At 48.1% G+C, this 25,419-nt stretch overlaps 2 protein-coding genes across 2 annotated transcripts in view; one reads left to right on the top strand and one right to left on the bottom strand.

The window, feature by feature from the left end:
• CNGB1 (cyclic nucleotide gated channel subunit beta 1) overlaps nucleotides 1-25,419 on the bottom strand; it is a 73,590-nt gene that overhangs the window by 38,713 nt on the left and 9,458 nt on the right. The window contains exons 2-7 of the mRNA XM_082233452.1: nucleotides 5,283-5,416; nucleotides 3,490-3,523; nucleotides 2,470-2,512; nucleotides 1,570-1,702; nucleotides 1,428-1,479; nucleotides 69-141 (exon numbers count right to left, since the gene is read on the bottom strand). Coding sequence (XP_082089578.1) covers nucleotides 69-141; nucleotides 1,428-1,479; nucleotides 1,570-1,702; nucleotides 2,470-2,512; nucleotides 3,490-3,523; nucleotides 5,283-5,408 — 461 coding nt within the window. The 5' untranslated portion in view covers nucleotides 5,409-5,416. The remainder of the gene's footprint in view (nucleotides 1-68; nucleotides 142-1,427; nucleotides 1,480-1,569; nucleotides 1,703-2,469; nucleotides 2,513-3,489; nucleotides 3,524-5,282; nucleotides 5,417-25,419) is intronic.
• On the top strand, nucleotides 9,932-21,188 carry SPMIP8 (sperm microtubule inner protein 8). Its single transcript, XM_082229576.1, has 8 exons — nucleotides 9,932-10,081; nucleotides 15,717-15,941; nucleotides 16,520-16,581; nucleotides 17,900-18,074; nucleotides 18,874-18,935; nucleotides 19,822-19,886; nucleotides 19,979-20,011; nucleotides 21,067-21,188. The coding sequence occupies exons 2-8, from the start codon at nucleotides 15,719-15,721 to the stop codon at nucleotides 21,095-21,097; spliced, it is 651 nt and encodes a 216-aa protein (XP_082085702.1). The 5' UTR covers nucleotides 9,932-10,081; nucleotides 15,717-15,718; the 3' UTR covers nucleotides 21,098-21,188.

Raw genomic sequence — 25,419 nt, forward strand, 5'->3', positions numbered from 1 at the left:
TGTATAATGTTTTTAGGATTCAAGCGCAGGCGAAGTTCAAAATACCTGGTGGGTTTGGGAAAACTTACATTTTATCTGGGGCGTTGTTGTCTGAGCTGTAGTACAGTTCATTCTGCTCCTCTTCTTCATCAATCACAGACACTGGTGGAAGTAGGAGAAATGAGAGAGAGAACAGGGGATTGGAAAAGAAGATACCGTATTTTTCACTCTATAAGACGCACCAGACCACAAGACGCACCTAGTTTTTGGAGGAGGAAAACAAGAAAAAAATATTCTGAATCTCAGAAGCCAGAACAGCAAGAGGGATCGCTGCGCAGTGAAACCAGCAATCCCTCTTGCTGTGCTGGTTTCTGGGATAGCTGCGCAGCCTGCATTCGCTCCATAAGGCGCACACACATTTCCCCTTACTTTTTAGGAGGGAAAAAGTGAGTCTTATACAGCAAAAAATACGGTACTTTCTCACCGTTTGCTGAAAGGGCCAGATTATCATTTCTATAACCTTCGTATCAGATAACTCATTTTGCACTTCTCTTCCATCAATGTATTTTGCTGTGTTTTGTTGTTGTTGCTATTGGTTTTAAATTATGTTTGTACACTGCAGAGATATATTTTTATTTGCATCTTAGTATAGAAACAAATAAAGCAAAATTAAAAATAATAAGTCCCCCTTTCCCTGGTCCTTAATGTTAGGGGAAGACATTCATCATGACATTCAGTGGGGGGGGGTGATTAAACATTCCCTTTCCTGTTGCTGCAATCCTACCCAGAGTATAGTGTCCAGTTTAAGGAGGATTCTTTGAGTGAAACCGTTGGCTTAATGGCAGTAGCTGCTGTGAATACCTGAGAGACAGAGAAGAGGAACTCTGTGGAGTATTAAAGATATGAGAAACTGCACAGCTATGATTGAATAGGGGGCCCCTCATGCTGGTCAATTATTTACAGGCAACTTACCCCTCTATGGGGGTGGGTGGCGCTGTGGTCTAAACCACTGAGGCTCTTGGGCCTGCCGATCAGAAGGTCGGCGGTTCAAATCCCCACGAAGGGATGAGCTCCCATTGCTCGGTCCCAGCTCCTGCCCACCTAGCAGTTTGAGAACATGCCAAAAAGTGTAAGTAGATAAATAGGTACTGCTCCGGTGGGAAGGTAAACAGCGTTTTCGTGCACTGCTCTGGTTTCGGTGTTCCTTTGCACCATAAGTGGCTTAGTCATGCTGGCCACATGACCCAGAAAACTGTCTGCGGACAAATGCCAGCTCCCTTGGCCTGTAAAGCGAGATGAGCGCCACAGCTCCAGAGCCATCTGCGACTGGACTTAATTGTCAGGGGTCCCTTTACCTTTACCTTTACCCCTCAATACATCATGTCAGGGAACACACTTCAGTGCCCACTCACAGGCGGGGGACACACAAACATACACAAGCACTTTACCTATTTCTTCTTCTTCCTCTTCCTCTTTCTCCTCTATGCTCTGGACTTCTGTCTGAACACAGACCAAAAAAATAAATTTCACCATTGGAAACATTTCAGGATGAAAGCAAGACTGCCATCAAACTGGATCACCCTTACTCACCACATCTGGGATATCAATGCTAGCTTCAAAGCTCTTGGCAGCCACTTGCACCATGACAGGAGAGTTCTGTGCCGGCTGTGGCATCACCTTCTCCAGGCCCTGAGATATCCAGGTGAGGACTCCTCGGCCAGGGCTGCAAAGGAGGAGGAGGAGGAGGGCTGGGGTGGACAAAGAAGCTTCCTTCCTTCCAGACCTTAACAGCAGAAGCAGAGCCAAGACCTTTCCCCACCCAGAAGGCAGCTAGCTGCAAGGAATGCCCCCCCCCATTATCACCCCAAACATATAAACAAACCCACCCAGTCATTTAAGGGTGCTTCTCAGATGAGCACACCCTGAATTGCAGAAAGCAGGGCCTTTGATTCAGCTGCCACATGGGAAGGAGGGAAGGTGTTGAAAAGGCTGAGAAAGGAATTAGGCTCCCCATCCCATCGTTCCCAGACCTGGCTTCTCACCCATGCTAGAGTTCCTAACATATGTGAGTATAGACAGATCCACAAACTCAGCATGTGGATCTTAACTGCTGGCTCCTGGAACTATGGTTCTGTAACCAATACTAGGGGCATTTTGGCCTGTAATGCAGATATGAAACTTGCCTCTGGTTTGTCTTCTGCCTTAACAGTCCTCCTCATCTTACCCAAAGTGGTGACTTGAGGGTCTAAAATCAACGCATCTCTACAAGGGGGCAGTTCTGGAGACCCCTGAAGGCCTCACTTTGTACTGTTTGCCACCATCCTCTGAGTAAACCACCTCAAAAAGGAGCCTTTCAGTGTATGCTAGAAAGCTTCAGACAGATGACTCCTTCCCCTACTATTACTTTTAGCTGCAATTCAGCATAAGAAACCCAGGTGGAAATGGTACATGTGTAAAATAAGGGGGAGAGAAACAAAGAATGGCAGGTACCTGTCTGTTGTTGAGACAGAATCACGAGCATGTTCTTTGAACCCTAAATGGAGGAAAAGCCAAGCTTTAAGCCAAAATTATCCTTGGGTGCTACTTGCATTTCCAGGAGCATATAAGATTTCTCTGGATCACATTTACAGCCACAGAAGCCTTTTTGGTGATGCCCCCATGACACCTCTTTAAGGGACAGGGTTGCATTTTTGCAGCTTTTCAAAAGAGATCTTGAAGTTTGGAAATGTGCACAGAGGTTCCACAGCACCTCTCTCCTCTACTGCCATCCTTGCACACTGCCCATACTTTTAATGTTCAAAGATGCGCCTGAAAATGTTGGCGACACAACAGGTAGTTACGATGGCCAACAGTGCAGAATTGTGAAGGGGTGTATGGTCAAGGAGAAGGTAACAATCCAAAAAATAGAGTGGGGGCCCCAGACTCATTCTAACTCCCTCCCACTTTGCAAGCCTTCTGGAGGCAGAGTCAAGTCACCAAGGTCGATTCTAAGTGAACCAGGCAATGCAGTTGCAGCTTCATTTACAGAGATGTCATCCAAAAGCAGTAGCTGCCTGAACCCACCTGTTGGTCACCTGTCAGTAATTTGCAGGAGGGATTCAAACGCATACCAGAAACATAGATTTGTGCCATCCTAGTGGATTAGAGCTCTCCATCACCCTCCCACGACAAATCTACTAACAAAACAGGACTTCTTGCAGTTTGGGAAGTGCCAGGGACATTTATTGAAGTGTGCGGTCAGCAAATTATTAATGGGAAAATACGTAAACACCCCACAAGTGAACCAGGCTGAATGCTCCTTGTCATATAACTGCCCTGGAAGCAAATCAGAATGAATACCCAGTAAGGGCAGGACATCTGCATGAGCTTTGCACTAGCAAATCAAAATGAATGCTGAATAAAGAGGCTGTCTGAAGGAGCATTGAGAATTTGTAATCCAAACTCTGCCTTGTCTCCAGCACTTATACACATGTACTCTTCTTTCCCCTCCCCATCACCCCCAATTCTTACCTTCTGCAACACTCCTGGGACTCCTTTCTGTCAGCTTGAGGATTCACAAGAGAGAAGAAACCACAATCAGAGAACAACTCTCAGGCAGTGAAATAGCACCCAGAGGGTGGTAGAGAAGATCAGCCACAAGCATCTTGCTCAAGCCCAACCAGTTAGTTCTCTTCTGCCTACTTGATGAGCAGACCATCTAATCTTATCAGCCTTTGGACTAGGGCTCAAAGCCCTCCACACACCTTTCTGTAATTTCTTTCACTGTGTTGCTGTGTAAATGATGGACTCAGGGATGAGAGAGGGAAGGGCTGTCCTAAGATTGGCCACTGTGAGCACAGCTTACTAGACTTGGTGGGCCATTGGTCTGATCCAGCAGGCTCTTAAGGGCTGGCAGCATATTACACTGCAGCCAGGTGTATCCCATTAGCTCAGCCATTCCCCTCCAGATGTTTCAAGCTACAACTCCCATCAGCCCCAGCCAGCAAAGCCATACTTCCACCAGCCCAAGCATCGTACAGCTGTGCTGTCTGGGGTTGGTGAGAGTTGTAGAGTCTGAAACCTCTGGAGTGTACCACGTTGGGGAAGGAAGGCTGCCTTGGACAATTGCATTTGCTGCAAAATCTGCAGCTGCCTTAACAAAACTAAAAGTAGCCTGGAAGCAACATCAGCTCTTCAACCCTTTGCAGACCTGCCAACATTTTCTCAGTTGTAAACAGCGACTGTCCTCCTAAGCATCTCTGCCAAACACACACAGCCTCAGTCTGCTGTGGAAGACTCAACTCTGCCACCTGCTGCATTCGTGTACACAATTAGATTGGTTGAAAAGCCAAAGCACAGCAGGGTGAGTTAAGCTCATTTTATTAATGGTGCAGAAGGTGAGCATAGCACACTCCAGTTGTGTGCTTGTTTTAATTTTATCCTTTAAATAATTTTCATTTATTACAATAAATGTAATAATTTTGTATTACAAGCATATAGCATAACATCTCTAATCCTTCTCTTCCACACCTCTCATCAGGTACCAGGTTATACATTAATGTAACTGTTTCTTTATCAACCCACACAGATTATCCAAACCTTATGTGAGGGGACAGCACATAAATCGTCTCATCTGTCACAGATAGCAAACGATTTTTTTAAAAAGAGTGTAGTTCAGACCGTACTGTTCACACTAATCATATCTGCAACAATGCTCTGGAGAGCTTTTCTTTAAGACCATTATCATTTGTGTATTGAATAAATTGCCACGTGGTAAAAGATTTGTCCTGTGTGTTTTTTTCTATTCCTTTTATCACTTTTCAATTCTGAGTTATTTTCTCAGCAATGGCCAGTGGCCAAACACTTTTGTTCTGTAAATTGTTGTTGCTGTTCTTGTTTTCATAAAGCACATCAGATCCCACTTGAAACAACATCCCAACGTGTGATCATCTCTGCTGCTGATCCATTTTCAGCTGTCCTGTAGTAATCCTCACCTCATTCTCACCACACCATTCCCACTGCTGACCCTTAAGATCAAGCCTGTGTTTGCCAGGGTGGAATGTGACATGTCAAAAGTCCATGAAATTAGTATGGTCCAAGACTGGCCCAAGACATTTTGGCACCTGAGGCGCATGCCAAAATTGCGCCTCCCGCCCATCCCCACCAGGGAGGAAATGAGTGAGGAAGGAAGATCTACATCAGGATCTGATGCCCCCGTGAATCCTGCCACCTGAGGCCGTCTCCCCATCTTGCCTCATGAGTGGGCCAGCCTTGGTACAAAGCCCCCACCCCACCCTCACCATGCCTTTGAGATGTCCACTCACCTGCCTTGCAGATACAGGCCCAGCTTCTACAGCTATTTGGTCAGCCTGTGTGTCTTTCCCCACTACTACAGCGATGGGGGAGCTGACAGGAGGTTGCGGTACGACTTTCTCAATCCAGCCCAGCATCCTGCCACCTGCAGAAGGCAGAATTTCATTACTGCTTCTTGCCAGGAAAAAAAAGCCCAAAAATGTACCACTGGGGGAGTCTGTGGGCATTTCTGGGCGGCTTCTAATTCACACATTTAAGCTGCACAATGAGAGTTGATGGGGAGATCTTGCTCCACAAACCCACTTCTCCCAGAATATCAGACATTTTGTGATGAGAAAAGTGAAGGGGAAAGTGAAAATGCACTGGAAAGTGTGAAATAACACTTATTTTGATGTATTGAATGGATCCCAGGGCTTCAACAAAAAGACACGCACATGGCTTTATGACTCCTCTCCCCAAACAAGCTCACCTTACTTCATCAACAGTAACAATTCAAGCAGTGCCAAAACAGGGAGCCAAACACAAGCCGGCAGTTATTAAGCATTTTGAGCATATAGCACCCTCAATAGGCAACAAAGCCTTACTGCAAATTCTCTCCTAGCTCTCTAATTCAATAGGAAGCTGCCTTATCTGCAGGAACATCTTGCCGATTGTCTAGAACTGGCGCGCTGTGGCTTTCTGGGTTTCCAAACATGTTACCTCACCTCCTACCTGGGACTAACTCAGGAAAATATGACATACTGAGAAGGTCCTCTACCACGGTTCTTTACAGAACCACTTTGAACCGCTCAGTCTAGCCCACTGAAAACTGTAATTACCTGCAGAAAGGCTAAAGAGTTGTGGATGCCATCATGGTCCTGTTGCCTCTTATGCCGGGGGTGGTTCTTCCTCCGAGGGCAGGTAGGTAGAGCAGAAAGAGTTGCAGGCTTCCCTTGTCATCTATTGTTGCTGCTAGTTAGAACAAGGTCCTGGGCTATCCTGCTACAATGCAACCCTCTGAGAAGCTGGGAAAGGGATTAGCTGATAACACAGTAAACAAATTGGATTAGGGAGGCTGAGTTGTTCTAAAAACCAGGAGAGAAAAGCAGCCCAACCTGAGGCACCACCCAAATGAGAGAACATCTGCCCTGGAGCAGAAAGAGCTTAGTTAGCAAGAGGCTGTGTACACATTACTGTTGACTCCTAACTCTAGCACACTCCCACCACTGGTGTTTGAAGTGAGCACACATGATATTGGCCACAACCCATATCTATCCTGTTGCTTCTTGAGAAATCTCAGTTTGAAGTGTCTTCCCTCACACCTGCTTCCGTCCCATTTGAGAATGGAAGTTGTAGTTCAGATGAGGTGTATACATTTCAGACAGCTGCTGTTGCACATGCTCAGATGACAACTTCAGTGAACTAGAGCCCAGGGGGTGCTGCATTTGCAGGGAAACAACTCAGGTAATGACCATCAGGCGAAGACATCTCTTTGGTGTGCACCGCAATGTACAAATGTGACTTGAAGCCCAGTGGGGGACTGGGAATGACTTCGCTGCAGTCCAAGATGCTAATGTTTATGTAGCCACATTCACACTTTTGCAGGCAAAGCTCCATATATGACTCGTTCGCGGCTTACTAGCATTGGACAAAGAGTATACTGAACATTCACACATCACTGCCAAAAGCAGATGGAGTGGGTTCTCAATCTTCAGGACCGATCTGCGGGAGCCAGAGGCCAGTCAAGTTAATTGTGTCATTGCAGATGCTGTCAATTAAAGGATGATCCCTTTCCCACTGACTCTGTGCTGCTAACAGGATTTTCTACTGCCCCTAATCTCTTTGAATAGGCCTGCTCCTTACCAGGCTTGCTCATATGTGGAAGAATGGTGTAGATGACGTTATTCCGTAGTAGCAAGTCTCTTCCTGGATCATCCAAATGTCCTTTCCCCAGCTAACACCTTGGTTGCTAGGAAACTATTGCTCTAGCACATGGGTAGGCAAACCAAGGCCCGGGGGCCAGATCTGGCCCAATCACCTTCTAGATCCGGCCCACATGTTTTTACATGAGTAGAATTTGTCCTTTTATTTAAAATGCATCTCTGGGTTATTTGTGGGGCATAGGAATTCGTTCATTTTTTTTCAAAATATAGTCCAGCCCCCCACAAGGTCTGAGGGACAGTGGACTGGCCCCCTGCTGAAAAAGTTTGCTGATCGCTGTCTAGCATTCACCAACAAGTTGTGCTGGATTAGTAGAATTTCTCCCTCCTCCCCCTTCATCAGCTGTTCCAGAGTTATTCAGGGTTGCTGACATCAGCCATATGAGTAACCAACACCGAGAACTGGGAAACACTGGCCTGCGAGCGCTCCAATGGGAGAACAGCCTTTACCAAAGGTGTCATGGGCTTTGAAGACACTCACACTCAGGACGAAAGGGAGAACATGCTAAGAGGAAGGCACATTTGGCAAACCTTCACCATGATCAACTCCTACCCAGAAACCTATATCCCCACTATGGAAGGACGTGTGGATCCAGAATTGGCCTCCACAGTCACTTATGGACTCACTGTTAAGACCGTGGTCATGGAAGACAATCTTACCCAGCTATGAATGATCGCCAAAGAAGAGGACAATTTTTTAGAACAAACAAAATGTTATTACATTGTGTTTTCCCTTATCTGTGTTGGCCCTCAGAAAACTAAGGACTAAAATTGTACCCTAGCTCTGAATATGCCTTGTTTTGTTATGGCTTAGAGTTAAACATAAATCTATTTATGTGCTGTCACTGCTATTGTAAAGGGTATTTGTGCTGATTTTTCATCCACTTAATGGGTAGGCAAACTAAGGCCCGGGGGCCAGATCCGGCCCAATCATCTTCTCAATCCGGCCGGCAGACGGTCCAGGAATCAGCATGTTTTTACATGAGTAGAATGTGCCCTTTTATTTAAAATGCATCTCTGGGGTTTTTGTGGGGCATAGGAATTCGTTCATTCCTCCCCCCAATAAATATAGACCGGCTCCCCACAAGGTCTGAGGGACAGTGGACCGGCCCCCTGCTGAAACAGTTTGCTGACCCCTGACTAAACCCCTAAGTTAGACTTCGCCGATGTAGTGCCCTCCAAATGTGGTTGCACTACAACTTCCATCATGCTGTGCTGGCGGGCAGGCAATCACTCTGGGATTGGCAGAGATGGGAGAGGGTGAAAAGGAGGCACCAGAAGGCCAGAGCCCTCCTGTCTGGTGTGGTGGAGGCACCTGCTAGTTTTATTATGCTTTTATATTTGTTGAAAGCTTCCCGGAGTGGCTGGGGCAACCTAGTCAGATGGCTGGGGTACTACTACTATGACTACTACTACTACTACTACTACCAATAATAACAACTGTCTTCTGTCAGCCCTCAGCCAGTCCCCACTTGCCTGCCTTCTTACAACCACTCCAGGGGGTAGCCCTGACTGTCAGCTTCTTCCTTCCTAATCAGAGCTAATCAGGGAGGGGATTGGGAGCAATGCCAGAATTAGTTTGCTGCCTGTCATTCACTCTGGCTTTGCCTGTCATTGGCTCTGGTGCCCCCTGCTGTTCGTCTCCTTGCCTTCTGCCCCATCAGTCCTGTTGGATACCAACCACCACTGAGCTGGTGGAGGCTGGTGTGGCAGCGGGGGGGGGGGAGGGGGAGGAAGGGTCTCCAAATAATGGCTACAGTTGACAGGCTAGGAGTGTGGGTGTGCTCTGCTTTCTCTATTGCTGTTTGTGGGTAGGAAGTGGACACCAGGCAGCAATTTCTGACTGCCCAGCCTCCTACATAACAACACAAGAAGGGTGCACGAAATCAACTGGGGATTGAAACGTTGAACTGCTATAGCCCTTAAGGATGTAAGAAGAGCCCAATGGCCAATCTAGTCCAGCATCCTGTTCTCACAGTGGCCAGATGGATGGGAAACCTGCAAAGCAGGATTTGGGCACAAAAGCATTTTCCCTCACATAGTTTCCACCAAGTGGTATTCAGAAGCATTGCTGCTTCCAACCATGGAGGCTGAGCACCACTGTCATGGGTGGCAATTGCCGAAAGCCCTCTCCTCCATGAATTTGTCTAATCCCCTTTTAATCCATCTACTTCAGTGGCCATCACTGCCTCCTGTGGGAGTGAGTTCCACAGTTTAACTATGCACTATGTCCTGAATCTTCCAACAGCCAGCTTTACCAGCCACCCACAAGTTCTACCCACTTTCTTCATGCCATGTATAACTTTATAAACTAAAAAGTCCCCAATGCTGCAGCCTTTCCTCATAGGGGAGTCGCCCCATCCACCTGATCGTTTTGGTTGCCCTTTTCTGAACCTTTTTCAACTCTGCAACATCCTTTTTGTGGTAAGCTGACCAGAACTGTACACAGTATTCCAAAAGTGGTCACATCATAGGTTTTTCTAATGGCATTATTACATTGGCAGTTTTATTTTCAATTCTTTTCTTGATTCCTTTCCTCCTGGACCAGCACAGAGGGTAGGTGGGTGTTTTTGTCTAAAAACTTCTCCTTGGCCTTTTCCTGCACAGGCCGGCTAGTGGCCACAGCAGATACTACAACCTCAGGCACGACACTTCCTTCTTTTAGCCCTGGTGAATGGGGGAGATCACCCGTTACCAGGTAACTCCAGTGACATCGCTCTAGTCACCTAGCAACCTTGCCCTCATCACCCAACTGTTCCTTGGGGTATTGGCTTCCCGTTGCCATGGAGAATTGGGGGTCAATACAAAGAATGTCTGAAGGGGCAAGTGAGCCCTCAGCCCTGCGACGGGAAACAAGTTGAGAGAAGAAAGCAGGTCTCCCCTTGGATGAGGTATTCCTTTCCCTTTTCTTGCGGACAGGTTTGCATTATATTTGCATTTGCTAATTGACATGCATAGAAGCAAATTTAGAAATAAATGCTGTAAGTTGAATAAAAATGCATCTTTTGGTGTTGGGGAAGACAAGGAGCCCTCTGTGTCCACTCAGTTTGCGGTGGGGGTCCTAGCTGCTGGTGGAAAACGCACACACTGCTCCCTTCCAAGGGCTCTTGATCTTCAACCAGACTTGGGTCAGAGAGTCCTTCAGACAAAAGACTGTCCTCCATGAGCCATGGGCAGGACACCTTAGAGAGCACCTGAAGGAGACTGGCACTGCTACCAGGAGGAATCTTCATCTTCTAGAGCTCAGTGGCTTTCTCCCTAAACCACTCTGGTTGCCAGCTCACCCCCATCTTTAGGGAGAGCGAGGCAGGTGCCTCAGGGGGCAGACAGAGTGGCAGTGACATGGTCTGAAAGGCAGAGCTGTGTGTGACACACTGCCTGCCCTCCAGCCCTGAGGCAGGCCCCGTGGGGGCTTTTTCGCCGCTGGAACTCTGTGAAAGATAGAGGAGGCACTTGCTTAGCATTGCACAGGAGACTCTCTTTGAAGCAAGTCTATCGGCAATCAATAAGCCTGCTTAAATACTGGTAGGCCTGCCAGATTGGGGGTGGGGAAGGATGATAATTCAATAGAAAGGGCAGCACAATAGCAGTTGTGAGGCGGGGATGGAAGAGTGATGCAGCGCTGCAAATCCTGCAACTGTTACAGCCGCCTGGCAGGTCCTGAGTGAATGGAGTCGGAGGAAAGACATTTTCTATGCTGCTTTTGAAGGCTGCCTTGAATTCCTTCCACAGGAAGCAGGAAATGGGACCTGCAGAGCCCTGCTTGTTCTGACACATTTGATAAAAGACACATGTTGCTTGCGTGTGTCCCTGTGAGCTGGGAAGCTGCAGCCGCTACAGTCCTTGCAAACGTAGAGAGGAAGTTCACTCCTAAGGCAGCTCTTTTGTTTCCTGAGGAACTTCCTCCCCCAGCAACCTCCAGCATTTCTATACAGCCCTTTGCACCTCTGTTCCTTCTGCTGCTCTGAGACACAGCAAGCACAGGATCAGTTTGGATGTCAACATTCCATGAACCATGGGAAGCTATACGCTCACATTCACATGCTCCCCTCTCTTTGTGCATTTCAGAGGAGATGGAAAGCAGACACTTTTGATTTAGGCTCATCACAGGTCTCAGTTATATCCCAGCTTGGAAACGTAACTTAATTTAAACTAGCTTTCTCCAACATGGTGCCGCCCAGCAGTTCTAGATGACAATTCCCAGAAGCCTAAGTGCCTTTAAACCCTACTGGCTGATAGAAGACATAGTCCATAGCTGCTAACCAGGTTTCAAGCTCTCTGCCGACACCAACGCTGTTAATTATTATTTTTTAAATCCATTGTACAATGACTGCCAAAATTGGTGGGGTCTTGCAGAGGCAGATTTAGGGGAACATGACCTGTTTGGTTACACTGGGCACGGAGCCTCGGGGGCTCTGCAAGGGGCTCTGCAACTATTGCATAGAATGGAAAGCAAGATCTGAGACCTTAAGATTTGCTACTGGGTCTTAGGGGAACCAGAAAAATGTGCTTGATCAGATCCCTGGGCTGGAAGGTCAGTCACCCCTGATCTGCGTGAATTCCAGTGGCCCGATCACAGCAGTTATGCATTCAAACCATTTCTAAGTCCTGGAAAATTCTTCTTCTTCATAATTTTGTCTGTTCCAAGATGGCGGCGCGCATAGACGCTGCGGCTTAGTGCTCTCCCTTAGCGTTTTGTTTTGTTTGTTTTGTTTTTATTATTTTTGCTTGGTCTGAGTATGTCTGGCCGGGCAAGAAAGATTTACAGCAGGCAGGAACTTCTGAAGGTCAGGTTACAGTGTGAACAAGCTGTAAGAGCTGATTATTTTCGCCCAGATAACGTTCCTGTGGGAGTAGCCAGGTAAAGTCCAACTGGCAGTTAAAGTCCAACTGACAGTTCAGCTGCTGTAGAGCGCTGGCTTTGGGATGCCATTTGTCTACACGGGATTTGCACCTTCCTGATTGTGAAGAGGACCGAAAATTAATTCAGCCTTGAATAAGCGAATAAGGAAAGGAGTGGTTTAATGGGAATCTAATAGCCAGTAACCAGATACAAGATATACAAGATGGCAGCGCGCATAGACGCTGTGGCTTAGTGCTCTCCCTCAGCGTTTTTGTTTTTTTTTATTTTATTTTCACTTGGTCTGAGTATGTCTGGCCGGGCAAGAAAGATTTACAGCAGGCAGGAACTTCTGAAGGTCGGGTTACAGTGTGAACAAGCTGTAAGAGCTGATTATTTTCGCCCAGATAACGTTCCTGTGGGAGTAGCCAGGCCACCGGGCTCTCCATGGATTACTATGCCTCCAGGGAGGAGGCGAAGGCGGCGTAGAGACAGGAGGCAAAAGCGGGGTTGTCGGGCTGGCGTCCTGGTAAGATTGCAGAGGAGTCCATCTAAACCACCGCTCCCTAGCATATTTCTTGCTAATGTGAGATCTCTTACCAACAAGATGGACGAATTGAGGCTGCAGGCAGCAAAAAACAGCCTTGTAAAAGATTGCTGCGTTTTATTTGTCATTGAGACATGGCTTCAACCGTCCATACCAGACACAGCTATTCAGTTGGAAGGCTGTGCGGTACATCGTCATGACCGAGGCATGGACTTCGGAAAAACCAAAGGAGGGGGGCTGTGTGTATATGTGAACAAATGCTGGTCCAATAATTCGAAGACTGTGGGCAGTCACTGTTCACCGGATTTGGAATATGTGGCTGTTAAATGTAGACCAGTCTATCTCCCTAGGGAGTTCACAGCTGTTATGTTAACTGGTGTGTACGTGCCACCAGATGCCAATGCCAACTTGGCTTTGGGATGCCTGCAGGACCTTATCAGCAGCCAGCAAGACAAGTATCCTGAAGCTGTGCACATCATTGCGGGAGACTTCAACCATGTTGAACTTAAAACAGTGCTCCCAACGCTCTATCAGCATGTGAAATGTCCCACAAGAGGGGACAAGACACTGGATAAAGTTTATTCGAATGTAAATCACGGCTATAGGGCTTTACAGCTGCCACACTTGGGCCAGTCCGACCATATGTCTCTGTTCCTGGTACCAGCATATATCCCACTCAGGAAACGGGCTCCCACAATATTAAAATCTGTTAAAATCTGGCCTGAAGGTGCTATTCACCAGCTGCAGGACTGTTTTGAGAGAACCAATTGGGATATTTTCGATAGTTCAGACCTGGAGGAGCACACGGCGGCAGTTCTGTGCTATATCAATCACTGCACAGACACTGTCACAGTAAATAAATCCATCCGGTTTTACCCCAATCAGAAACCCTGGATGAATAGAGAGGTCCAGTGCCTGTTGCGGGAAAGGAACAGGGCTTTCAGGTCGTGCGAGGTGCAGCTTTACAGTGTAGCAAGAGCTAACTTGAGGAGGGGTATTCGACGGGCAAAATTGGATTATAGGCTGAGGATTGAGGATAATTTAAGGAGCAACAACACAAGACAGATGTGGCAGGGGATTCAGCATATTACCAACTACAAACCTAACCTTGGTGCTGTCGACGGTGACCCCTTGCTGGCAGAGGAGCTTAACCTCTTCTTTGCTCGCTTCGAGAAGGAGCCACCTGAGACGCCGGTATTACAGCCACCAGCCCATAGGAGCCCCTCATTCACGGTAGAGGAACATGAGGTGAGACAGGTTTTGAGGATGGCGAATCCGAGGAAGGCGGCTGGACCTGATGGCATCACTGGAAAGGTGTTGAAGGGCTGTGCGGATCAGCTGGCGAGGGTCTTTACTAAGATCTTCAATAAGTCCTTACACCAGTCTATTGTCCCACCCTGCCTGAAGTCGTCAACTATTGTCCCTCTGCCTAAAAAATCCACAATCAGTAGTTTGAATGACTATAGACCAGTTGCACTGACTCCAATCATCATGAAGTGTTTTGAGAAACTGGTGCGCCGTCACATTATCTCCTGTCTTCCATCAACTTTTGACAACTACCAGTTTGCATACAGAGCAAATAGATCCACAGAAGACGCCATCAATACCACTCTCCATGCTGCTCTGTCCCATCTGGAGCAGCCGGGGAGTTATGTGAGGCTGCTGTTTGTGGATTTTAGCTCTGCTTTTAACACTATCCTCCCCCATAGACTGGTGTCCAAGCTAGAGGCGATTGGACTCTCCAACTCCACCTGTCTCTGGGTTTTGGATTTTTTGTCAGAACGTTCCCAGAGGGTTAGAGTAGGGTCACACATGTCCACAGCCCTTAGCCTTAACACCGGCTCACCACAGGGTTGTGTGTTGAGTCCCCTGCTCTACACTATCTATACGTATGACTGTACAGCCATCTATTCCAGCAACAAAATCATCAAGTTTGCTGATGACACTACGGTGGTAGGGCTCATTTCAGGAGGGGATGAGTCCGCCTATCGGGACGAGGTGGAGCGGCTCTGTGTTTGGTGTGGAGAGAACAATCTGGCTCTTAATACGGCTAAGACCAAGGAATTGGTGGTGGATTACAGGGAAAAAAAGGCGGACATTCAGCCCTTGTATATCAACGGGGAACGGGTGGAGAGGGTGGCGGAATTCAGGTTTTTGGGAGTAGCTATCGATCAGGGCATGACTTGGAGCGCACATACCACTGCTCTGGTGAAGAAGGCCCAGCAGAGAATTTATTTCCTCAGACTTTTAAAGAAGAACAATCTGAGTGAGAGACTGCTGGTGTCCTTCTACCGAGGCTCCATAGAGAGCATTCTTACATACTGTATTTGTGCTTGGTTCTCCAGTTGTACAGCTAGGGAGAGGAAGGTGCTCCAGAAGGTCATAACCACAGCCCAAAGGATTATTGGTCATCCTCTCCCATCTTTGGAAGAACTGTACGGTTCCCATTGTCTTAGGAAAGCAAATAACATCCTGCAGGATTCATCTCACCCGGGACACTGTCTGTTTGCACTACTGCCTTCTGGCAGAAGATATAGAAACATCAAGTCAAAGACAAATAGACTGAAAAACAGTTTCTATCCAAGAGCTGTGGCCCTTTTGAATGCTGTAACTCGTTAGTGTGACCTGGGAGTTTGATGGGTGTGGTGTGGGTGTGGCTGGAATGTGGTTTGTTTGGTTGTTGTTGTTGTCTTGCTTTTGTTGTTTTAAGGGATGGCATCCAATTTCGTTGCACTTTGTGCAATGTTGCACTTGTGTAATGACAATAAAGAATCTATCTATCTATCTATCTATTTTGCATGGAAGGGGAAGGGATTATGAACAAGTCAGAAGACTTTTGTGATCCTCCTAGTGTTCAGTGTCCTCTGGGAGCTTGATGGCTCACATCCCAGCCTGAGGACCTTTGCAAACCAGTCTTATGCATGCCCTTTGCTCAGAAGAATGCCCAGGGCTGGCCCAAGACATTTTGGTGAATAAAAATATTGCCCCCCACATTTTCCACTGGTAAGAGGAGGCCACTCCTTCAAACAGTGAGCTCAAAGATAACTCCAGTTCAAGCAAGAGTTTCTGCTGGAGGGATGGAGGACAGCATGGGCAAGGTGGTAACTCCCCTTTCCCTTTCCTCTGGCTAATTTTGCAGCAATGGCCCAAATGCTGGATTTGACCCTCTGTCCTCAAGATGCTCCTCCTGTCTACGCCTCTCCGGCGGCCCTCATCCCGCTGGAGCCCAGAAAAGTCATGCTGTCTGGAGTGAAGCATCACATCTATCACCCCCGCTTGCCGACGCTAAGGCAGATGGATATGGACACCGCAGCCTTCAAGCTCACAGACGAGCATTGCAGGACAACCACCACTTGCTGCAAAGGTAACTGGGGCGGATGGCTCATTGGTATTGAGAGGCAAGCCAGGTTGGGGACTGAGCATTGAACTCCAGACCCGAGTTTGTTCTGCTTGTGGTGTTGTGTGAGTACAGGGCTGGCCCAGGATGTTTCACCACTTGCGGCAAAAAACTTCTGCTGCTGCCACCATCTGGAAGCAGACTGCGGAAGCCCTGGCACGCTGAAGGTGGCAGAGGAGGAGAGGGAAGAGGCTGGAGAGAAGCAGGTGGTAGGAGGATGTGGCCGCACTGGAGGGAGGAGATGGAGGTGGTGGCAGGCGAGAAGCACAGGAGGCAGTGAGTGGCAGGCACCTCAGGTTCAGATCCACTTAGAAACCTCAGGGGCTGTTCTCTTTCCCCTTCAGTCCACCTATGCATCAAGGTGATGAGGACCAGAAACTTGCATACTGTATTATAAAACCAAAACCAGGATTCTGGGGTAGTGGCACATTCTGCAATTCACTTGACATTTTTAGAGAGGCAGGGCCCTTGGCCAGCTGGGATGGGGCAGGTAATCTTGACATCTGTGACTCATCTTGTTTGTGTTTGTTTCCCCTCCCCCCAAGATGATTTTGAAAATGCAACGTTCACCTTGGCTGGAGTGCCCACCCAGCGCCTCCCATCCCTGGTGAGTCACTTCCATCAAATGCTGCTGCTGCTGCTGTTGTTGCTGTCGCTGTCATCCTGTGGTCCATCCATCTCTGCAGAGTGTTGGGTGGCCAGGTGAGGGAGAGGACTCCTAAAGTTCTCATGGTTGGATCAATGAGGGATTCCAGCAGATGCTGCTTGCATGGCATACTTCACCTGCTGTAATTCCCTCTTCCACACAACTATGAAAGGTGCACGAGCCCTCTACAGTTTTACATCCGACCACCTTAACTGGCTGCCCCTTCAGTGGCCTGTGCATTACGCCACCAACCCCACCCCATTTGCTTTTTTGAGCAAAGCACAGTCCTTAACTTAAGTTCGTAAGAAGATCCTTCAGCTGGATCACGGTGGCCAACCAGATGCCTATGGGAAACCAGTGAGCGGAACATGAGCATAGGAACACTCCTCTCCTGTGATTTCCAGCAACTTCAGAAGCATTGCTTCCTTCAGCTGTGGAGGCAGACATCATGGCTGTTCTAGTAGCCATTAATAGCCCTTTCCCTCCATGAATTAGTCTTAATCCTCTTTTAAAGTCATCTAAGTCAGTGACCATTCCAGCCTCCTGTGGAAGTGAGTTCCATAGAGCCTGGATGAGCTGCTGCTTCTATATAGGAAGCAACTTCTCTGCATCCAGGTGTGTGTTTGAGGGAAGGAGGATAGGAGGCTTAAATTATTATTATTATTATTATTATTATTATTATTATTATTATTATTATTTTATTGTTTATACCCCACCCATCTGGCAGGGCTTCCCTGCCACTCTGGGCGGCTCACAGCGTATATCAAAACATACTAAAACATCAAACATTAAAAACCTCCCGATACAGGGCTGCCTTCAGATGTCTTCTAAAAGTCATACTTACTCCTTGGAGACATCAGTGCATTCTGAACATGCATTTCAATGCAGAAAAAAGTGTGTGTTCATACATGCTTCCTAGAAACATGCAGCTGCACTTAACCATCTCTCCCAAAGCCTGAGGTGGTTGCATGGGGCAAGTGGCACAAATGCCCATCTACCTGGTGCCACTGCCCATTGCGTGCTCTGTGCCAGTCTTTCCCAACCTGGTGCCCTCTGGCTGTTTTAGACCGTCTGTAACTCCCACCAGCCCCTATGGGATTTGTAGGCCAAAACTGCTGGAGACCACCAGGCTGAAGGAAGCTGATCTGCACACATTTCCTCCTCAGAAATTGAGGAGGGCATTACCACATGTGATCCCTAAACCGAGAGCAGGAAACTCTTCTGTGCTCTGCTGTGTCCGACTGCAGGGGCACCTTGTAGTAACTTTGTCGTTGCTCAGGGTATGACGGAGCTGGGCAAGTCATTGACTGAAAAGTACCGAGCAGGGAAGATGGCGCCTCTCTTGCCCAGCACCAACCAGGAGGAATGGCCCAGCTACACCAGGGCTATGGACGACTGGTCTCGCTTTGTCTCCAGTGCAGGAGAGTTCAAGGTGCCCAACTTTAGCAAAAAAGGTAGGAGGTACAGCTGCCTTCAGCATCCTTCGGTCTTTCAGGAAGTTGCACCACAGCCATTTGCTGGCCTGATCAGCTCCTCAAAGTGAGAGCTTCCCCAGGGAGTGGCCTTTGGGAGGTGTCAAGTACATGGCAAGGTCTCGGATCAACCCCTAAAACTGCTCCAGGTGCTTCCCAGCCTGTGGTCTCGCCATGATCTTGCTTTGTCCACATGGTGATTTTGCCAGGTCATAGAACGGTCATGAAAAAATGTTCCCAAGCCAGGAGTGATTAGAAAGAAGGTTCTGTGAACTAGAAGGCAGAAGAACTATGAGGGCCTTTGCACCAATCCCTGGTGTCTTTCAGTGGAAATGATTAGGATTAGCCATCCCCAACCTGGTGCCCTCCGGACGTTTTGCACCACAACTCCCATCACCCCCGGGCAATGCTTGGCCACAGAAACATGCTACTAACAGCCCAAATGGTTTCCTATGAGTGGTGAAGTGTGAAGTACCTTTCCTGAATGAGGAGCTTTGTCAAATGCAGGAATCCCAAAGCAATCCCCAGCATTGCATGGACTGACTCTGGCCCCCCTCCTGACCTTCCTTTACTTTCTCATTCTGAATCCACTCAGTGCAGAAGGGAGGAGTTGGGGCACTTGCTTTTTGCACAGCAAGCCTTGCCAAATCCCTGCCATTCCCAGCTTTCCCTCTGGGCCTGCGCATAGGAACACGCCGGAAGCAGTTGTGGCTACTTAGCTGCATCAGCCACAGCTGGCAAAGCAGACCAGGAGATTAAGCCCTCTTTGCTTCTTTCACAGTTCTTGGGTTCAGCTGTTATGCCGTGAGGTACTTAAAACCTGACGTCACACAGACCTGGCGGGTAAGAGATTGTTGTTCGCTAGTGTGCATGTTTGGGGTGAGGAGTGGGAGGTAGTGGCTGAAGTAGCTTTTATCTGGATGCCCCGGAGAGAATTTCTGAACCTGGGGTGGCGGAGTAAGGACCTCAGGACCAGGGACTGAATGCGGCCCCCTTTGCCTTTCTCTGGCCCCTGGGATTCTCTGCAAGCTATGTCTCTCACTGCCCCTTTCTCAGGTCATTTCCTGGCTGGAACGCATCCTTGAATCTCTGAAAATGAATTTTGTTAGCTTGGAAGCAGAATGGAGAGATGGGGGCGGGGAGAAGTGCAGTGTGTGTGTAGAAAGAAACCTCAGTTTGTGTGGCTGGCAGAAAGCCCTGCTGGGCAAAGGTTAAGAGCAGGCATAGGCAAGCTTGGCCTCCCAGATGTTTTGAGACTACAACTCCCATCATCCCTGAACCACTGGTCCTGTTAGCTAGTGATTATGGTAGTTGTAGTCCCAAAACAACAGGAGGGCCAAGTTTGCCTATGCCTGATTAAGAGTCACAACTGTTGCCTCTGGCCCCTTGCTGCCTCTGGCCACTACTGGCATACAGGCCCCCAGAGGGTTGCTCCCTAGAGAATGTGGTCCTTAGGCTGGAAAAGATTCTTGGTTCTAACCTTTCTAAGAAGGGCACATTCGCATCCAAGGTGTCCAGTCCACAGGGTCTGTTGTGGGGGGAATGGATAACTGAGTAGGGAAGGGAATAAAATGAGCATCCACAGAGAGGTTGTGGCTGGTACTCTGAACAGATGCACTCTACACTGCAATATTTTGTGTTAGGTTCTGCACTCTACCCCCACATACCTTGGATTTAAGATTCAGTTCAAAACTTAAAAGCATCATCTTTCTCCCCTGTTTCATGCTAGTATTGCCTCAACCAGAACCCAAGTTTGAGTAGATATGGACCAAAGCCCATGCCTTACAACACTGTGTAAGTATCATCACATGCACCTAAATCCCCTTAGGGTTAACAATCACCTTCCCCATAGCCCTTGAATAACTCGTCTTTTTGTTCTGTTGCAGCAATACCTACAGGAGCTTTGGATCAGCACACAGGTAACTGGTTCTGCTGGCCCCAAAGGAAGAAAAGGGGCAAAAAAAACCCCTAAATCCTACCCAATTCAGTGTGAGAGAGGGAAAAGTCACATGCTATTGAATGAAGGCTAGCCAGCCATCAATGCTCATGAGCCAGATACAACCAATTCATTGTCAACTGGGCAGACTTTGATCTTGCTCTTTTTGGAGCAAGCCTTCAGGCTCACACATGGCTTTCATTAAGAAGAGCCTTGTTATCTGGGGGCCAAACTGGATGTGACTTGAACCACAATGGAACTCACAAGGCAGTGAAGGCCACCCACTTAGATGACTTTAAAGAAGGTTAGCCAATTTCAAGGAAGAGAATGCTATTGATGGCTACAAGCCATACTGCTGCTCTACCTCCATGGTCAGAGACAGTAGTGCTTTAGAATACCAGTTGCTGGAAGGAGTGGGGAAGAGTGCTCTTGTTCTCAGGTCCTGCTTGCAGGATTCCCACAGCCATCTGGTTGGCCATTGTGAGACCAGGATGTTCAACTAGATGGGCCATTGGCCTGATCCAGCAGGCTTTTCTTATGCTCTTAAAAGGAACAGGAAAAGGTTTTCAATGTGTATGAATAACACCCCTCAAAGAATGGTGCTTTTATGACACAGTAAATGAATGTATAGAAAAGGACAGTGGTTGCTGAGAGTACAACTTGCACTAGATTTTCATTCAGCAGGGAAGAGTCATTTTAGTACACTGGATGGACAGTGGAATCAGGAATTCAAAGATGGGAATTCAGAACGCAAAACCAACCACCACCAACTGTCCCCAACCTGATACCCTCCAAGTACCATCTAGGTCCCACAATCCCCAATCACTATGGCCATCACTGGGAGTTGTAGCCCAAACACCTAGAGGTCACCAAGTTGGGCAAGGCTGGACAAGACTCTTTGTACACCACCCCTAAGTCAACTAATGGCCCAGGAAGCAGCACCAATGCTCCCAGCTCAAGAGATCTGACCTTGGGCGACTCTAATTTCAAAATAACTGATTGTGGATATATGAAATGGTCTCTTCTGTTGCTTTCCAGCCGCTCTCACTATCTCCAACCCTGGCGCTAGGAGACAGGCCACAGAAAAAGAAGCCACATGAATCTTCTCCTTCAGCTTTTGAACATCCACAAGGAATAAATGCTATTGGTTCAACAAGGAAGGTGCAGAGAAGGCGTTTCCTGGTCAAATAAAATACACTTCAAAGTGGGGGATGAGGAAACAGGAGGGGAGCAGCAAGGATAGCTAGTTCCCCCCACCCCAAAACTGCCTTGGCCTTCTTCCCAGCCTGCTACAGCAAAGTGGTTCACAACGAAGATACTGCTGGCCAGCCTTCACTGAGCATGTCTTACCAGATGCAGGAGGTGCCATCTTTGGTTCTTTGCAGCCATCAAACCTTTTGCTCCAGAGCTTTTCAATATATTGCTGCAACAAAATGAATAGTGGGACTTAAAAGGGAAAGCACTGCCAGGGGCCAGAGAATGGGTGATCCATTGAAGTCCCTGATTACAGAACTTTCGGGTTCAGAGAGAGCACTACTACCTGGTAGGGGATGCATTTTTTGAGGACAGGAAGGGGGAGCAGATGGAAATGTCTCTTTGTAGCTCCTATCCCCCGGTTTGCAGTCTCAGTGCTATATGGAGTGGTTCTGTTGTGATGTTAGAAGTGAGGGGAGGCGATTTCTGGCCTCTGTACAGCCCAATCCTGAAGGGCTCCATCACACAAAGTCAGTTAGTCTAACCTTCACCTGTGCCCAAAGGACAAATACAGGGAGCCAGTGCAAAGGGTGGTGCAGGCTGACTTGGCAGCAGCCTGGCTGCACTCCCAAGAGGGAGAAGGAAGCAGGAGGGCTCCTTAATCCCTCCTCCTGGCTCCCCTTACTTCATCCTGGCAATGCAAGAGGAGCAGGAGACCTCGGGCCAACCCCCCTGTCCCCAGCTGATGCCTTCAGCCTCCACAGGGCTAAGAGGCATGCTTACTTACAAACATACCTCAACCAGTTCCCAGGATGGCTTGGAATGTTCAACGTTTTGCAGTGGGAGGAAGTACAAGGGGCCTGCGCGTTGAGAGCCCACAGAACACCCCAGGCAGGTGCTGGATGGGGCCTGCAGGAGCTTCTGGTTTTTGTTTTGTCATGGTAGGCTAGAAGAATGAGGCATCCTCAGAAAGTGATCCCCCTCCCTTCCCAGAGAACACTTCATGTCCTCACTGGTGATACCAGTATAAGCCACAGCAAGTAGAGTTGGCATGCTGGTCAGCTCCCTGCCTAGTCTTTTACCAAGATTGCCCTCGGGCCACAGAAGGGAGGTGAAACATCCTCTGGCTGCTGCCCTTGGCCAGGGGGCAAAGGGCTGTTGGACTGGTTGCTGCAGCACCTCTCTGCCCAAGGAAGTACAGTGGTGCCCCGCAAGACGAATGCCTCGCAAGACGGAAAACTCGCTAGACGAAAGAGTTTTCCGTTTTGGAGGTGCTTCGCAAAACAAATCTCCTATGGGCTTGCTTCGCAAGACGAGAATGTCTTGCGAGTTCCTGCGGGTTTTTTTCCTTCCCCCCCCCCTTTTCTAAGCCGCTAAGCCGCTTATCAGCTGATCCGATAAGCCGCTAAAAGCCGCTAATAGCGCTAATAGCACTAATCCGCTAATCCGTCAATGGGCTTGCTTCGCAAGACGAAAAAACCGCTAGACAAAGAGAATCACAGAACGGATTCTTTTCTTCTTGCGAGGCACCACTGTATCAGCCCAGCACATGGATACCACTTTGGAAAACAGTCTTCATCCAAAAACTGGGATAAACAGAGCAATATGGCTTAGGCCCAGGCTATCTTAAGGACCACATTATCCCATAAGACCCTGCCCAGGCTCTGAGATCTTCAGGGGAGGCCCTTCTCTCAGCCCCACCACCTGCACTGGCACACTTGGTGGGGATACAGGAAAGGCCTTCTCAGTGGCTCCTCCCAGACTTTGGGACTCCCTTCCTAGAGAAGCTAGACTGGCTCTCTTTGTTGTCCATCTGGCAAGTGAAGCCCTTTTTTATCCTGACAAGCCTTTGGGAACGGTTTTTTAAGGAAAGGGCTTTTAATAGTGCTGTGCGGTTTTTACTGTATTTTAATAAGTTTGTTTTTGTATTGCTTTAATTCTCTTATGGTTTAATTACTTCTTAATTATCTTTTATATGTTTTTAGCTTTTTGTATTTTATCTGTGTTGTTTTAATTTGTGTAAGCTACCTTGAGTCCCGGTCTGGGGAAAAGGCAGGGTTTAAACACAATAATGATGTACTGTACAATAAATATTCCACAAATGCTGCTGTGCAATGGCAACTGGCCCTTTTTAATGTCATGGTGGTGCCATTTGTTAGCAAGGGTGAGTCAGTGAGGGTTACAAGCTTGGCGTCAGCCAAGGATAAAAGCTTTCCCACTGTTTACCTGCTACAGCTGCAGGTTTCTTCCAAGTGGAATGCAAGCAGTCATTAGCGGCATGGGCCACTTGTCCAGCGCTGGTGGCCTCCAGATGTTTGGACCACAACTGCAAGTTGGCTGAGGCAGCTGTAGAGAGGATAAAGTGGGAAATGGGAGCCCTATGGATGCTCTTCCAAACTCTTCCTCCCTAGGGGAAGGGGCAGAGAAGGTTGTCATTAACATAAGGCAGAGGTTTTCAACCTTTTTGAGTCCATGATTCCCTTGACTAACTACTGTACATTCTTTCTGCGGCACCCCTGTGGGGCTCAGGAGCCTAGTTATGTCACTCCTTGCCTACAGAGCTGGCAGCCTCACACCCATTTTTGAACACCCTCCCTTGTGGAGTTTCCCCTCAGCCTCTTCTCCTCTCCCCTCTCCTTGTGAGTCCTCTGGGCAGCCACTGCTGCTGCCCCTGCCCTAAAGAGAGGCACCTCCTCACACTGCCCCACAGGCACCTGGGACTTGTTTGTCCATTCCCAACAGCAAGGGCTGGAGGACTGGCTGGCTAGGCTCCTTTGCCTGCCTGCTTGCTTGCTTGCTTATTCTGAGACTGCCTCAGCTCCTGCACCTCCTGGCCAGTCCCAGAGGCACCATTCGCCAGCTATAGCCAGAGCTACTGTAACAAACAGCTGTGCAAGCCTTTGGGAGGCAGAGACATGAGAGGGCATCAGAGGAGGGAGGGAGGGAAGGAAAGAGGAACAGAGGCCAGTGTTGCCTGCGGCACCCCTGACCATCATTCAGCACACTGGTTGAAAACCACTGACACAAGGTATCAAATCTACATATTATGTGCTGGTATTGGACTGCAGTTTCTTAATTCTTGCTTTCCCAATGTTACTGCATTTTTATGTTATTATACTTTACTATTGTTGGGATGTTATTTGCAATGTTTTGCTTATTGTTGGGAGCTACTTTGAGCTTAACTTTGTTGCTGGAAAAGTGACAGACTTATATGAAATAAAATCAAATATTGATGATGATGTCTTCCTGTGTTGTTTCCATGATTCTAATGAATACTTTTAAAATATCCAGCCACCATCTTACAGGTCAAATGCCTAGCCCTACAGTAATGGTAGTTGGGTGTGGTGGCTAGCAATGGACTTAAGTCTAGGTAGACCTTGGCTGAAATCTCAATTTAGTCAGAAACTTTATTTGGGCCAGCTGCACTTTTTCAACCTCACATAGTTGTTGTGAGGATTGGAAAAAGATGGGCCGGTATGGGGGCTGAAGGGAGAACCACCACGTGCACCTCCCTGAGCTATTTGGAAGGGTGGGATAAATCTGTCCATCAAATAAAGCAACATACAGAGAAAGGCAACAGGCTGCATTCACATTTAGCCTTGTTTTGTTTTCCTATGTCCTAAAGGCAAAGAACAGGCCCACTGGCTAGCTCAGACTTCCCCAACGTGGTGTTTTTTCCAGATGGTTTGGACTACAAGTCCCATCAGCCCCAACTGGCACGGAGACTGATAGGAGTTGTAGTCCAAACGTGGAGCTCCACCAGGTTGGGCTAACTAAACAGGCCAAATCCTTTTCTGAGAATCGCTGTTTGTTTCCTTTCATCTTTAAGCCCCAGAGAGCCCCAACCACAAGGAGATTTATTTTTCCTAGTCAAATTTCTTGTGACTGATGACAAGACCTCCTTCAAAAGGGGGAGGTCAGGGCCTTCTCCCCCAAACATGCAGCTATTACCCCTTCTCCCTGTGCATGGTGTTTGGCCTCTCTGAGCAGGACGTGGGGATAAAGGGGAATAGCCCCTGACAAGGCCTCCAGTATGGAACTGAGATCACTGGCAGGCAAGAGCTTCCTGAGCAGCTGAGCCTTGGGAAGGGAGAGCCTGCAGCCTTGTCAATGCTGCCTTGGTTCCTCCGCTGAGCACTGGAGACACCAGGCCTGGAAACTCATTTGGACAAAAGAAGAAATTGCCCACAAAAGGAC

The sequence above is a fragment of the Podarcis vaucheri genome, assembly GCF_965113315.1.
Source record: "Podarcis vaucheri genome assembly, chromosome: 7".
NCBI lineage: Eukaryota > Metazoa > Chordata > Lepidosauria > Squamata > Lacertidae > Podarcis > Podarcis vaucheri.